The sequence below is a fragment of the Colletotrichum scovillei genome (genome assembly GCF_011075155.1).
Source record: "Colletotrichum scovillei strain TJNH1 chromosome Unknown Contig00012, whole genome shotgun sequence".
NCBI lineage: Eukaryota > Fungi > Ascomycota > Sordariomycetes > Glomerellales > Glomerellaceae > Colletotrichum > Colletotrichum scovillei.
The window spans coordinates 601,639-615,820 of NW_023336270.1; the positions used below are offsets into that span (position 1 = coordinate 601,639).

At 51.6% G+C, this 14,182-nt stretch overlaps 3 protein-coding genes across 3 annotated transcripts; 2 read left to right on the forward strand and 1 right to left on the reverse strand.

The window, feature by feature from the left end:
* Nucleotides 1-2,609: 2,609 nt before the first annotated feature.
* Nucleotides 2,610-5,757, forward strand: HER10_EVM0004633 (CTP synthase). The gene is made up of 11 exons (XM_035474269.1): nt 2,610-2,798; nt 3,028-3,084; nt 3,151-3,198; nt 3,352-3,379; nt 3,497-3,626; nt 3,683-3,787; nt 3,908-3,932; nt 4,011-4,038; nt 4,089-4,225; nt 4,276-5,268; nt 5,324-5,757. The coding sequence occupies exons 1-11, from the start codon at nt 2,724-2,726 to the stop codon at nt 5,429-5,431; spliced, it is 1,734 nt and encodes a 577-aa protein (XP_035326156.1). The 5' UTR covers nt 2,610-2,723; the 3' UTR covers nt 5,432-5,757.
* An 834-nt stretch (nt 5,758-6,591) lies between these two features.
* HER10_EVM0005877 (uncharacterized protein) lies at nt 6,592-8,477 on the forward strand (the record flags this gene model as incomplete). The annotated part of the gene is made up of 4 exons (XM_035475480.1): nt 6,592-6,802; nt 6,909-7,316; nt 7,379-7,763; nt 7,841-8,477. The coding sequence occupies 4 exons, from the start codon at nt 6,592-6,594 to the stop codon at nt 8,475-8,477; spliced, it is 1,641 nt and encodes a 546-aa protein (XP_035326194.1).
* A 3,093-nt stretch (nt 8,478-11,570) lies between these two features.
* On the reverse strand, nt 11,571-13,350 carry HER10_EVM0002434 (uncharacterized protein; the record flags this gene model as incomplete). The annotated part of the gene is made up of 5 exons (XM_035472145.1): nt 11,571-12,177; nt 12,245-12,834; nt 12,887-12,975; nt 13,027-13,063; nt 13,120-13,350. The coding sequence occupies 5 exons, from the start codon at nt 13,348-13,350 to the stop codon at nt 11,571-11,573; spliced, it is 1,554 nt and encodes a 517-aa protein (XP_035326090.1).
* Between the last annotated feature and the right edge of the window lie 832 nt (nt 13,351-14,182).

Sequence of the window (14,182 nt, forward strand, 5' to 3'; positions counted from 1 at the left end):
TCACCAAGCCCAGCATCGGCCCCATCCGGGAGATGATGGGACGAGAGACGAGACGTGGATGCGCACACTGCACTGCATGCACTGCACTAACCACACGAGATAGAAAACCACCATCAGCGCTTGCTTCACATCCCCTCCAGCTTTGCTCGATCTGGACAAATCCCTGTCGGCTGTGCCTCTACTCGATCCTGTACAACCTCCATCAGGAAGAAGAACTTTCAAGCATTGATTCCCACCTCAGCCGGTGCCATTGCTACTTTATTCCGCTCGCATCACTTTGCCCTTGGCTTCACCGCTCGAACCGATTCAGACTCATACCTCGACGGTTCCCATGTCTCCCCACTCTTGGGTACCCTTGTTGTTGTGGCCAAGCACCCAAGATGCCGGACCGCATGGATGGTCCGCCGTTCACATTTACGAATACAAAAGCATCCCTCCATCCTCGTCAGACCCCCCTCACCGACCCTGAGGCAGTTAATGCCAAAGTTCAGGGACTGCTTAGGTAGAACGTCGCGGGCTTTGGGATAGCTTCTCGTTTCGCTCCCATTACAATGAAGGAAAGCTCCAAGCTTTTGAGCACATCCTGAAACAAATCACCGCCATCACAGGCGTGAGCGTTTCCTGGTGGGTGCAGATCTGCCCAAGAAAAGGCGCACCATCCAACCATCCATCATCCTCCCTTCCGAGACCCAAATCTGACCAGCAAACGCCAAAGCTTTAACGCCCGCCAGCCTTGATCTCGACCCACCTCCCCTCACTACCGACATGACGAAATCTCATGGAATCTCATGATATGTATGGAGTGATTCAGTTCCATATGAGTGTGAGCGTACAGGGTTGCCGCTCTCCGATACAACGAAGCAAGCATCCGTAGCGAGACTACATAAACAAAAGAACAGACTGGGAGGCTTGCCTTTCTCATGGAGCGAAAGCAATAAAGCATCCCTTCTCTCTCAGCAGGTTGTGCTCGGTATTGGGGCACGGTATTGGTGCGAGATCTCAAATTATTGTCCTCTTGACTTGACAGTCTGGATGACGGTACAAGACGCCATGAGAAACTGAGTTTCTGGCAACACTTGTATACAGAGCATGTACCACAGGTCGATGAGCAGAGTTCGTCGAGTCCTGTCCTCCTGTTATCCACGGATGGGTACCTTAGTCCAGACTCCAGCATCCCTCCCCGCCATCTCACCCCCCTGTGCTACCGTCCCTTTCCCAGTCCTGCACATCCGCTCTGTGACCAATCTGCACTAGGTTGGTTCGAACGGAACTTGTCTAGCGTAAACGTCGGCTCCACTGCTTCTGTGGGGCACAGACCTTCGACGGCGCCGCCAACCTGGATGCCCGATGTTTGTTGTTGGTTCTGCTGCTCCAGGTCATCCCGATACCTGCGTATCCTGTAGATAATTGCTATTATGCTATGAGAGACGGCAAGTAGGAAAGTATTGATGTTCATCTCAATCATTGCGTCCACAGATCGTGTTACTTACAACTGCGGTGTAAGAAAGTACTCAAGCAAGTGTCTGGTCTAGGTCTATTATTTGAATATACCTTGAAACTTGAAAGTGATATTTGAATTGATTGGCCTTGCGTCTCACATTGTCAAATAGGAGTGAATTCCCTCGCCCATAATTTCACGAGTTGCCAATCGATATTGTTGATAATACACTGCAGGAAAATATCTCATTGCAGATGAAGTGAGTTGAATTAAGCTTCCTTATGCATTGCAACGAGAGTCTCGTGTCGTGCCTTTTCGATTTCTGGCACATCTATCGACTGGAACGTGCCAATGCGTCTTTTCTTTCCTGTACTTAAGGCTGTCAAGACCGATACTTCTCACGCTGATTGGAGCCCAGTGGGACTCAAGCCTTGAGACGCAACGGGAAACGCAAATGAAGTCATTGTGGGATCGACCTCATGATGAATTCCAACTGTTGGATGATAATATGGTATACTTATATTCCATGAGGTTAAGCCCTCGATAGTCTATATACACGAAGTGAAGTCCGCAGGTCGTCTGTCTTGTTCCACATGCTCGCGTACCTCTATCGCCAATGTGACTTCTCGGTTTTGGAACCAATTCAAAAGACAGGAGGAAATGCGTCAGAGAGGGTGTGCTCAAATAAAAGACAAATTGATACCCTAGAGTATGATAACCGTAATATAGGGACCATCTTTAAGCTCTTGAACAGAAGGCTGCTTCTTACTGCAGCTTTATGCCTTCATGACCAATTTACATGCTGCCCTCGAGACGGGAGTTCGGTGAGAGAGGATGTCACCTCGGTGAGCATGGCACGTGAGCAAGCCTCATTTCTCATCAAGGTGTGGCTCAAATCCACTTTACACGACTCACGGACCACCTCACCCCGCCGCTGCTCGTTGCCCTCCGCTGTGATTGAGGCAACGCCGCAGACGGCAGGACCCCGGTCCCCTGAGAACTCGAGTCCCGAAGGGCGTAGGCAGGCACGCCGCACGCAGAAAAGAACCGGGCGGGCAGGCTCAGAGGCTGCACCGGCCGTCATGCGTTATCGATAACCAAAAATTTCTTTACTTCCGACCGCGTCGCGTCCCGCACTTGACTCTTGACTCTCTTTCTTCCCTCCCCTCCATTCTGCCAAACAAGAGTTGATCGCCACCAGACAAGCCTCGCCCCTCTCTCGAACGTATACGATACCCTTCTTACGAACGATTTTTGTTGTCCTGTCGCAAAAAAATCAGCCATCATGCGTTACGTTCTCGTCTCAGGCGGTGTCATCTCTGGAGTGGGCAAGGGCATCATCGCCTCTTCCACGGGTCTGGTGTGTATCCGAACCCCTGTTGAAATTTCCTTATCTGCGGCTGTGACTTCACACTCTGAGAATACACTTTGAGAGCTCTGTCTGCCACACCAAGCAAGCCATTGGGGAATGGCGGGGTGTTTTCTTCTGGGAATCTCACAGCCATATCATATATGCATGCATGCATACATGCAATGCAGTCGGCCTCGAATGATGCATCATTGCTAACGGTTGGGGTTTCCATGAATAGCTCCTCAAGACCTTGGGACTGCGCGTCACTAGCATCAAGATCGACCCGTACCTGTCGGTGAGTGAAGTCTCCCCTGAACCCCTCCCTTGACTATGTGTTCCAGTGACTGACGATGACATACAGGTCGATGCTGGTCTTATGGCTCCCGCCGAGCACGGCGAATGCTTTGTGGTTCGTATCCCTTGAATCCTGGAGTGCCATTCCTGGTCCGGGGAATAGGGACAAGTGTCTCTATCCAAGCCACACCTATGATCATGAGGTGTTGGTGATCCTCGGGGCAGTCTGTAATGTTCTGATTTGACAGAAATCGCTGACCATTATCAGTTGCACGATGGCATGGAGGTAGATCTCGGTAGGTGAACCTCTGGACGACATCTAGCCCATGGATCCCTCCCCCTTTTCTTCTCGGGGGAGAAGCTTTTGCCATTATTATCAATCGCAAATCTCTGACAACGAGGCTCGCATACAGACCTGGGCAACTACGAGCGCTACCTCAACATCCGTCTGACGGGCGAGCACAACATCACCACCGGCAAGGTCTACAGGCATGTCATTGACAAGGAGCGCCGCGGCGATTACCTTGGAAAGACGGTTCAGGTGTACGTTTGGCCTCGACAGGTCTACCTAAATCTTTCAATTTGTTGACAGATGCTAGCGTGCCTCACGTCACCGATGCGATTCAGGACTGGATCGAGCGTGTTGCCAAGATCCCCACAGACGACTCTGGCGAGGAGCCCGATGTCTGCATTATCGAGCTTGGGTAGGTTTCCAGCTGGCCCCCCTGTCCAATATACAACTATGTACATGCAGACGGCTTCTTCGATCCGAGATCGCGTCGTCACGGATATCAGTCGGTTTAGATGCTAACATGCTACTACAGAGGCACAGTCGGTGATATCGAGAGCGTACGTTTTCCCGGAGACGTGCTAAACAAAGGGGACGTCCCTTTTGAAGCATTTTAAGCATTCTAACACCATATCTAGATGCCCTACGTCGAGGCATTGACTCAATGTTTGTGCTACAAGCTCTCCCAGGCTGATTCGACTGCTGACTCCTCACAGTGCGCCACAGAGCCGGAAGCGGCAACTTCATTCAGATCCACGTCTCCTACGTACCCACCATCCACGGCGAGCAGAAGACGAAGCCCACACAGCATGCCGTGAAGACGGTTCGCAGTTACGGCCTGGTTCCTGATATGGTAGGGTTGGTTGTCTCCGATGGTTCGTTCTACAGCTAACGACTGCCCAGATCGCCTGCCGCTGCGAGCAGCCCCTTGAGGAGGCTACGGTGAGGAAGATTGCCCTTCTTTGCCAGGTCGACGTTCCTCAGGTCCTTGTCGTTCGCGACATGCCCACCATCTACCAAGTTCCTCTCCTCTTGGAGGAGCAGAACCTCATCCCCTGGCTGCGCAAGGCCGTCAACTTGGACGCCCTGTCCATCCCTCAGTCTCGCATCGCCGAGGGAGCGGCACTATGGAAGACATGGGCCTCCGTCGTCAGCCGCCCGTACGACGGTGAGATCAACATCGCCCTTGTCGGCAAGTACGTCAAGTCTCAGGACGCCTACCTGTCCGTTGTCAAGGCTCTGGAGCACTCGGCGATGCACCTGCGCAAGAAGCTCAACATCTGCTGGGTTGATGCCGAGCACCTCGAGATCCAGGCCAAGTCTGCGGACCAGGCCCAGTACCACAAGGCGTGGCACGATGTCTGCACGGCCTCCGGTATCATTGTTCCCGGTGGCTTCGGTACCAGAGGTACCGAGGGTATGATGAAGGTTTCCAAGTGGGCGCGTGAGAACGGTACCCCGTTCCTCGGTGTCTGCCTTGGTTTCCAAACCGCCATCATCCAGTACGCCCGCGACTTCCTCAACATCGCTGACGCCACCTCGGAAGAATTTGATGCCCAGGCCGAGAACAAGGTCGTCATCTACATGCCCGAGATCAGCCGCGACAAGCTCGGTGGTACCATGCGCCTCGGCTTGCGCCCGACTGAGTTCCAGCCCGGCAGCGAGTGGTCCAAGCTGCGCGCTCTGTACGGCGAGGCCGACTCTGTGGAGGAGAGACACCGCCACCGTTACGAGGCCAACCCGGCTTACGTGGAGAAGCTCTCCGAGGCCGGCTTGAACTTCATCGGCAAGGACGACACTGGTGAGCGCATGGAGATCTTCGAGCTCCAAAACCACCCCTACTTCGTCGGAACCCAGTTCCACGCAGAGTACCAGTCCAAGGTCCTCAACCCCAGCGTACGTTTGCCGCCCCATATCCCCTTCCCTCGCATAATACTGACAAGCAGGACAGAGACCCTACCTCGGCTTCGTTGCCGCTAGCGCGGGCTGCCTTGACCGTGTGGTCAAGGAGGAGCTCGCCGCCTCCAAGCAGGCCAACGGCGTCAAGCACGTCGTTTAAGAATCTGTTTTCTATTTCGCATTTTTTCTTCCGGCATTTCTGAAAAGACGGGATACACGACAAAGAATGTTTATCTCAAAGTAGACATGACATGGGCAGGCAAGGCATCCGAGAAGGCAGATGGGATTGTTTTCTTTTTCTTTACTCAAACCACTAGAGATTATATTGGGCTATCCAGAAATGAACCAACAAAGACAACTCATGAATGAACGCGCGTCTGATTAGATGGGGAACTTATCTTGGGGGCAAGGCGGATGGCATTCTCGGCGGCGCGGGCGTTTTCTTGTTTTAAAAGATGATAATGTCTGCATCTAAGATCATCCTGGGTTACAAATATAGGGGGAATTGCTCTCATTTTCAATCTTGACTTGCACAATGTTACATCTTTTCCAAACGAGCAACGATGACCGGCCGGCCTGGCCTTTCTCCATTCACCCTGGGTTCTCATTAGTTCAATCTTCCTGTCCTTCGGATTCCCCTTGGCGGATACGGATAAGGCAGACTTCGAGTGCATATAAAAAGATGGGTTAACAAAAACCATGCCAATACATCTGCCGGAGCACGGAAAAGCTGCCAGCTGCGAAACATGCTCCAACGGACGCAATTCCCGCCAATGAAGGTTTGGCGGTTATGTTTATTGAACTTGCTTGTTTGGAACCCTAGGATATGAATGCATCTCACACTGGTCAGCTGCGCACATGGACATATCGGAGCCATGGTACCATCTTGGTTTGTCGTAGGATTATAGCGAGATGCGGTGATATGAACTGCCGTCTTGGCATAAACGTGGGATTTCTCGTACGTCTTGTATCTTGTTGTTGGTTCGCCTGGATCGTCACCCCGCAGTGAGAGTGAGGGGTGCATGCGGCGACATGGGGATGTTCTTGGGGTGAGGGACGAAGCAGGGGGTGTCGTATCGCTCCAAGTCTATCGGTTGGACTGCCCGATATCCCCAGATGGCCATCCTGGGAGGGCAAGGTCCGGGGAAATGCCGTCTGGGCTATGGGTGATAGCTTGAACGTGGTAGGAGTCGAGCCTCTGATATAAAGTTGATGATGAGGGCGTCTTGCTCACCACCGTATCTAGCCTGAGCAGCCACCGCCGCAAGGTCGAGCCTCTTCATCACAGGAAGCTTTTCATGCAGGATAGAAACATCAGCCATGGAGAAGCAGAATGAAGCTACAGAGCACCGCGTCGAGGCGACGACCTCCGCCTTGGACGACGAAAAGAACAACGCCCTCACACACCGCCACGCCAAAGAAGTCAATGTCCAGTCCGTCGCACTCGCCGACGCTATTGCCAAAGACAAGCCCGACTACAAGTCAAAGTCGCAGATGACGCTGTACGCAATGATGTGTCTCTGCGTTCTGAGTACGTCTCTCAAGCCCCATCAAAACCTCCCTTTCCATAAGCCGCGATGACTTTGCAAAAAGATCAAAGACACCCCCTAGCTGACCATCTCCAACTTTCAAAAAAGACGGCATCATGAACGGCTACGACGGCTCCGTAATGTCCGCCATCAACGCAATGGACCCTTTCCAAGCCCGCTTCCGCATCGGCCTCACGGGCGAGCTCAACGGCGCCGTCTTCTCCATCTACACCGTCGGCAGCATCATCGGCAGCCTGCTGTGCGGGTACATCATGGACCGCTGGGGCCGCCGCGCCTGCATGTTTTCTGGCGCGTCCATGATCGTGCTGGGCTCCGTGCTGCAGGCGAGCAGCTTCCAGCTGCCGCAGTTCTTTATCGGCAGGTTCATCGTCGGCACGGGGACGCCCATGTGCGGGACGTCGGCGCCGGTGTTCTTGGTGGAGATTGCGTATCCTACGTGGAGGGGGTTGGCTGGGGGGTTGTATAATGTTTTGGGGTGGTATATTGGGGCGAATAGTGAGTTTTTCTTCTTTAATGACCTGGAAGAATGTTCATAATGGGAGCTAATTGTGAGTAAGTGGCCGCGTGGACATGCTACGGCACAAACTTCATCCCCAGCGACTGGGCGTGGCGCATCCCCTACATCGTCCAGCTCGTCCCGGCCACCATTGTCATCTCGGTCGTCTGGTTTCTGCCGGAGAGCCCGCGCTGGCTCTGGTCGCAGGGACATACGGACCGCGCGGCGGCGATTCTGACAAAGTACCACGGCGACGGGAACCCGCGCTCGGCGCTCGTCAAGCTCGAGCTCGACGAGATCCGGACGTCGCTGGAGGCCGAGCAGGAGCTGAGGAATAATAATTGGAACTACAAGATTCTCGTCAATAATAGGCCGAACCGGTACCGCATGTGGCTCATTATGCTTGTTGCTGTATTTTCTCAGTTTATTGGGGGATCGGTGATTTCGTACTATTTACCTGCGTGAGTAACACATTTCCAGCACGAAGCAAAATGGTACATGTACTGATTTTGGATTTTTACAGTATGGTGCGCGGCGTTGGCATCACGGACTCGAGCCGACAACTCCTTCTCAACGGGATCAACACCGTCATATCCTTCGTCAGCGGCATCTTCGGCTCCTTCTTCGTCGACAAAGTTGGTCGCAGGCCGCTGTTCCTCTGGGGCACCCTGCTCACGGGGCTCGTCTACATCCCCATCAACGTCCTCGCCGCGAAAGCAGAGCACCACCTAGACGAGGGCACCTCGGTCCCCAAGCCGCAGGCCTACGCCTTCATCGCCATGATCTTCTCGTATGGTATCTTTTGGGGTTTCTGCTGGACGCCCCTGCAGGCACTGTACCCGGCGGAGATTCTGAACAACGAGATCCGAGCCAAGGGGATGGGTGCCAAGGGGTTCATCTCTGGCGTTGCGAGCTTTATTAATACGTACGGTACGTCTGTGTCGATTAAGCATATCGGGTGGAAGACGTATACGATCTTCTTGGTGTTACATTTTGTGCATCTTGGGTTGATGTATATGTCTTGCGTCGAGACTAAGGAGAGGACGTTGGAGGAGCTGGAGGAGATTTTCAGTGATAAGAAGCCGGTGAAGAGGAGTTTGCAGAAGACGACTGTTGTTGTTGATCGTGGGTTGGGAGTCAAGATCAAGGACGATGCTTGAGTATCGGGGTTTCATTTTGGACTACCTGAAGATCGGAACCCTACTTAGCTTGGGATGAACCATTGCTAGGACTATACGTGCAGGTCAACAGGCTGGGGGGTGTCATCACTTCCTGTTATGGAGCCCTAATTGAGAAGTGAGGAAGGACCGACCTGATGGTCTAATGACTTTCCAGACTTCAAAACTTGGAAAAAAGGCAACAAGACCGGACCGATCAAGGGTTGAACATTGGATCCCGAAATAGACCGGAAACTTCACGGTCTAGTCGGGGCCTCTACAGCCCAGAACCCCTCGACCATGCGGCCCGACCTTGTTGAGATTCAGAGATGATTCACTCCTCATAAGGGTTGGCGAGGTTGAATGGGGAGGTTCTACCTCGGGCAGCTTTCGCCATCTGTGTATTCATCTCCTGAATATCCAAGAAATCACAAGGTCACGTGAAGCAGATGTCACCGAAGAGGCTCATAGAATAATTCTTTTCTGGTTCATTCAGTGATTCATGAGACATTCTAACGCAGTATCCTGTTTGTCGTCAAGCGACTCAAGCCTTTTTATCCGGAACCACACACTACAGACGCGACAACCTGTTTGATTGTAGGGTCTCTAAGGTCCTGAGGTCGATTCACCTTCTTCCCTCCTTTAATGCGCTCTCATTCGAGACTGAGGACTATTAAAGGCGTGATACGCACAGCGATTATGAAGGCTCTAAACATCGAAGGAACTCAGTTTTGAAGGTAGTCTGTGGACGGTTAGACAGCAGTTGAATAACACCTGAAGCAAGAAATCCCACAAGAGATCGCCCTATTTTCAATTTGGTAGAGTAAAGACCCGCCTCGGCCTGTTTGATCTTTACGGCACGGGTCATGTGGCATACAACTTGCAGGGCGAATTTGACAGCTGACAGTTTTGCGCGTATGCAAACGCCTTTACAACCCTCAGAGAGTATTGGTATAGACGTAGGCAGGTCAGACCTTTTGGTCGCGACGAGGTCAATAGGTCGGTTTGTCTATTGCGCGGGTCTAGGAGGGGAAGTTGGTGAGCGGGTGAAGGGTCCGTCTGCACCAGCCCAAACCGCCTACCTACCACACCTACCTAACCGTCTACCTAGACCCTTTTCTGCCTTCTAATCCAACAGAGAGCCTTCTAGACTTGATGTGGGCTTGTTCATCCCACCGCAGTCTTGAGACGCGTTCTTCGTCTTCGATTCGGACGTGATAAGGAGATGGGGTGAGTTGTGGATTGACTACTTTGGCTGCTTGGTACCGATGTCAAGTGTGAAGGTCGGTTTCGGATGTGATTCTTAGACCAAGTTAAAATTTGATAGGACAAGGGCATATATGATTCTCTAGATCACAGACAGCTAACTTGGAAGGTCATTACTTCATTCGGGCTGGTTGTGTGCCTGAGTCGCTCAAGCCTACTACGTATTAGGTTGGTTGTGCCTAGTAATAAAGTAAGGTTCTGATTCGTCCCATACTTTTAGATTTTCCCACGTGGCTCTGCGCATTGACTGTGTTCTCAATGGTCAAGATTCGCCGAGATGGAGTTCCCCGAGGCCGATAATCTAAAAGTTGCCATGAGTCGTAATGGCGCGGCACTGAATTGCCTAAGAAGAAACGAAGTGGAAAGAAAAAGTGGTGGATATTAAGCTTCATCCTGATACAGCCATAATTTCGTATTAATCACTTTCATTACATTTACGCGGATTCCACGGACAACGGCGTCCCACAATATGCTGTGAGATGAAGTCTTGTCGAGAGAGATTTATAGTTCACAATTAGTCTGAGCTACATCCCCAATCCCGGTCGTTATATTCACGAACAAATTGAAGGCATGGATTGAAGAGAATTGATTTTAAGAGACTCTTAGGTACTTAATGAGGAAACCAGTTCCTTGGCTTTTGTCAAACTTGCCATACTGATCTCTTGCCGCTCAATTCACTCCTTCCAAAACGGACCTACCATCGACGCCTTTAAATCCAGAGCTTCATCAGCCCCGAAACAAAATGCAATTCTCCTCAATCTTTGCGATGCTGGCGCTAGCCACAGTCGCCACAGCTGTCCCCGCAAGCGATGGGTGCCGCATGACGGAGGGCATCAAGACCACCTGCGTCATGTCGAGCAACCGTATGGCCTGCGACTGGCCGGCGTCATGCCCGGTTGGCCAGAGGGTCAAGTTCGTCGACAACTCGCCGCAGTGCAAGGGTAAGGATTGGGGTGCGCCTTGCACCGGATACTGGAAGTGCTGCCCCCGGTAAACGACTTTATTGGACTGAAGTTGGGAGAGAGTGAAAGGTAATTTTCCTAAAGAAAATCTTTGCGCGTGTATTTTGGTGACGCCTAACTAACAATCGGCCTAGCATACTCTGTATATATGAGGACTCTGGTGTATGAAGTTCTGTGAATATGGATCCGGGCCTTCATTGGGAAAGATTGATGCTGGCCAAGCCTCCAATGCATCGAGCCAGTGGGAAAGATTGTCTATAAGCTATCATAGAGAAAGAGGTTTATTTTGAGAGCCCAGTCTGTGACGTAATGTTTTGAGCCTATGGAGGCGCAGGGAAATGATAGACAATCATCATCAAATGTGAAATCTGCAAATTTGTTTTTCATCAATAACGGTTACCTCTGAAGCTCGATGACCTACAGCCGACTGTGATACTTCGAACTACGTGATTGCTGAGATATCTTGGATAGGAAAGACCCCTTGCGAGCTTTCATTGCAATCACCACCGTTTCCGGGCCGAAACGTCACACCTCAGTGGTTATGACGGGCACTGTGTCAACTATTGTGGAATCTGGAAGGCTTCATTAAACATTAAGCGCTAGCATTTGCGGCAAAGAAAATTAGCTTCTATGGGTTGATATCATGTTGCTATGCTGAGCTGTGCCCGAGATGTTGACAATGGCAAACTATGGTGTTGTCGATGCGCCACGCGACCGAGGCGGATAAAACAAGCGACATTGCTCTAGATGCCTAGGTATCTTCGCCGACAAATAAATTGAGGCCTCGACCAGCGCTACTGCCATTGGACTCAATCACGAGGAGTTACAACATATCTCCCTCCTCAAGTTCTCCAACTGTAGAACCCACTCAGGTGCATTTTCTCAACATAATCGTCTTCGTATGATCCGGTTCAATCATGTCGCCTCTCACGATATTCTTATACCGCTCCGTGGCACCATCTGGCATTCGAATATCGTATTCCAAAAGAAGTCTCGCAATGAGCATCTTAATCTCTGTAGCAGCAAAAAAGCGGCCCGGACACGCGTGGCGGCCAAAGCCAAAGGCCATGTTCTCCTTGGTCGATGACACGAATTGATACTGTTCCTTGTTTGCATACTGTAATGGATCGCTGCAGGCCTCGCTGCGGATGGACACGAAGCGGTAGGGATCGAATTGGGTTGATTCAGTGTAGTAGAGATTGTCTTGTAGTGGGCCGACCATGGGCACCGCGATGTTGGTGCCAGGTAGGAGCTGAGTGCCATCTTTAAGCGTCACTGGCTTTGTGATAGTTCGCATGAAGCTGATTAAGCTGGCGGGATTGAAACGTTGGGACTCGCGTAAGACTGAGTCGAGCAGCTTCATCTGGAAGAGGGCGCTAGTTGACCATTCGTTCCCATTGGCGGCTAGAACAGATTGAACCTCTTTCCGGAGAGCGGGAACGACACCGGGACATCGTGCAGCAATATCATACAATCTTTCGTCCGGTCAGTCTGATGAGCCACGTCACCTCCTCGAACATTTTGTGGCCTGGGGTGACCTACGTATGCGTGGCTGCCATTGTGGTGGTATGGATAGCAACGACGCTCAAGCTGAGCTGCGTTTCGGCGAGCTGCTCATTCCTGCCCATGCCAAACTTGCTAGATTTGACAATGAACCATTGCAGCATGTCCTCTGGTACCTCGGTATCTTCTTTGTGCAATCTTTTGCGTGCTTCAATGACTGGGATTAGGACTTGGGCGGCGCGGCGTCTGTGTTCAGCCAACTTCTTGATCTCAGGGACATAGTTTTTGCCGATGAATCGCAAAAACTTTGGCCACCTCTTTATCTTGGCCGCTGCCTGGAAGAGGTCGATGACAAACATAGTGCTGGCCTCTAGATACTCTTCTTTGTGGCAAAGCTCGGGGCCAATGAAGACGCGGCCGGATATGACAGCTACCATTTTTAGTAGTTTCTCATAGAGTACTACCTCCTTCCATTCAGGACAGGGACCGATGTTGTCCAGCACGATGCGTTCGATATGGCCTGAAAGCGTGACGGAGATCTTGCTGAGACTCGGCGTGAGGTTTGATTTGATGACGTTGAGTAAAAGGGGGTTGATTGGATGGTAATCCGTCCATCTGGTCTCGCAAAGCTAAGGCAGCATCAGCATCAACTCTGTTGAGTGCCGAGGGAAATTCACGAACGGCTTCCAAGAGAGGAACGTTGTTGACAGTGTCATCCGGCATCGTCCGAAGATCGTCGCAATGTTGAAGCGGAATCATGATGATGTCGCCTGTCATGGTGTGAGATGGGACGAAAAGTGACAACACGGGTATCTCCTTACCATCGGCACCGGTGATACGCCACACTGACGATTTGAACTTTAGGCATTGATGTCAGCCCAGGCGTCTTAAGGGATTCGTAGGCGGCGAGAAACCTTCTGGTAACCTTCCTCATAAAGCTTGGATGCCTTTGCGAAGTACATCGTGCGCCGCTTTTCATGACCGCCTGCCTCCTTCCCCACTAGCGGAATATCGGAAGAATGGCTACCTGGAGAAAAGAAAGCAAAGGTGATGGTGAGCAGCGAAGTCATCAGCAGCATTCCGATGATAGCTTCCGCCGACCAGCCGGCTTCCGCTAACGGCTGTGTTGTATCCCATGAACTCATGGTCAGTTATTTGAAAGTCCGCTATCCAATAGACTAAGAATGGCTGTAAAGGCTGCAGTAACTAGAGGTGGAAATTGGGTATTGTGAGCGAACGTTACAGCCTATCTATCTATATATTGCGGGTGTCTGTTACACGCCGCTGATTCAGCGGACGAGGTCTCGCTTCCAGGTTCCTTGAACCATTACGAACAACCAAAGGGAAGTCGGAATGTCGGAGAGCAATGTTCGCACTTAGGTCTTCAGTGGGGTCGGCCTGCGAAGTACACAACAATCTCTGTAACATCTCTAGAGGCCAGCGGGGCTAGATTCGGCCAGCGGGGACTAGTCGGCGTACGGTCCGCTGCTTTGCAATTTGCATGTCGTGTTGAGCGACACCATCCCACCGGCAGGTTGTGTACACAAGATAGGTTTGCGGCCCCCGAGACAGATCAGTGGTCGTTAAAATTGCCACCCGCATCACTCACAAATTCGACCCCTGAGCCTTCGGGAAACTAATCCCGTCAGTCATATTAGCTTGAGGAAGCCGAGTAATCAGGGGACTACTAGGAACAATCAGATTGCACTAGTCTCGTCGCTTTATCCCACCGGTACGTTAGCAAATAGTTAGGGAACCGGCGGATGACACCAACGTCACGGAGCAGTAGTGTGGTTATTGCTCGGCGTTCTCTTATAGACCGAAGCCGAATCCTTGGATACACAGCTAATCACTAAGCGGCGTCTCTTGATCGTAACTTCTCATTTAATATGACAGAATCAAAGTTGAGCATCATCATGGTTGGTTCCGGCTTAGCAGGCCTGGCGGCCGCGAGTACTCTTCGGGAACACACCATAA

Coding starts and splice junctions, on each gene's coding strand:
- HER10_EVM0004633 (XM_035474269.1), top strand. CDS start 2,724: ATGCGTTACGTTCTCGTCTCAGGCGGTGTCATCTCTGGAGTGGGCAAG. Junction 3,933..4,010: donor CAGTCGGTGATATCGAGAGC/GTACGTTTTCCC, acceptor CACCATATCTAG/ATGCCCTACGTCGAGGCATT. Junction 5,269..5,323: donor CCAAGGTCCTCAACCCCAGC/GTACGTTTGCCG, acceptor CAAGCAGGACAG/AGACCCTACCTCGGCTTCGT.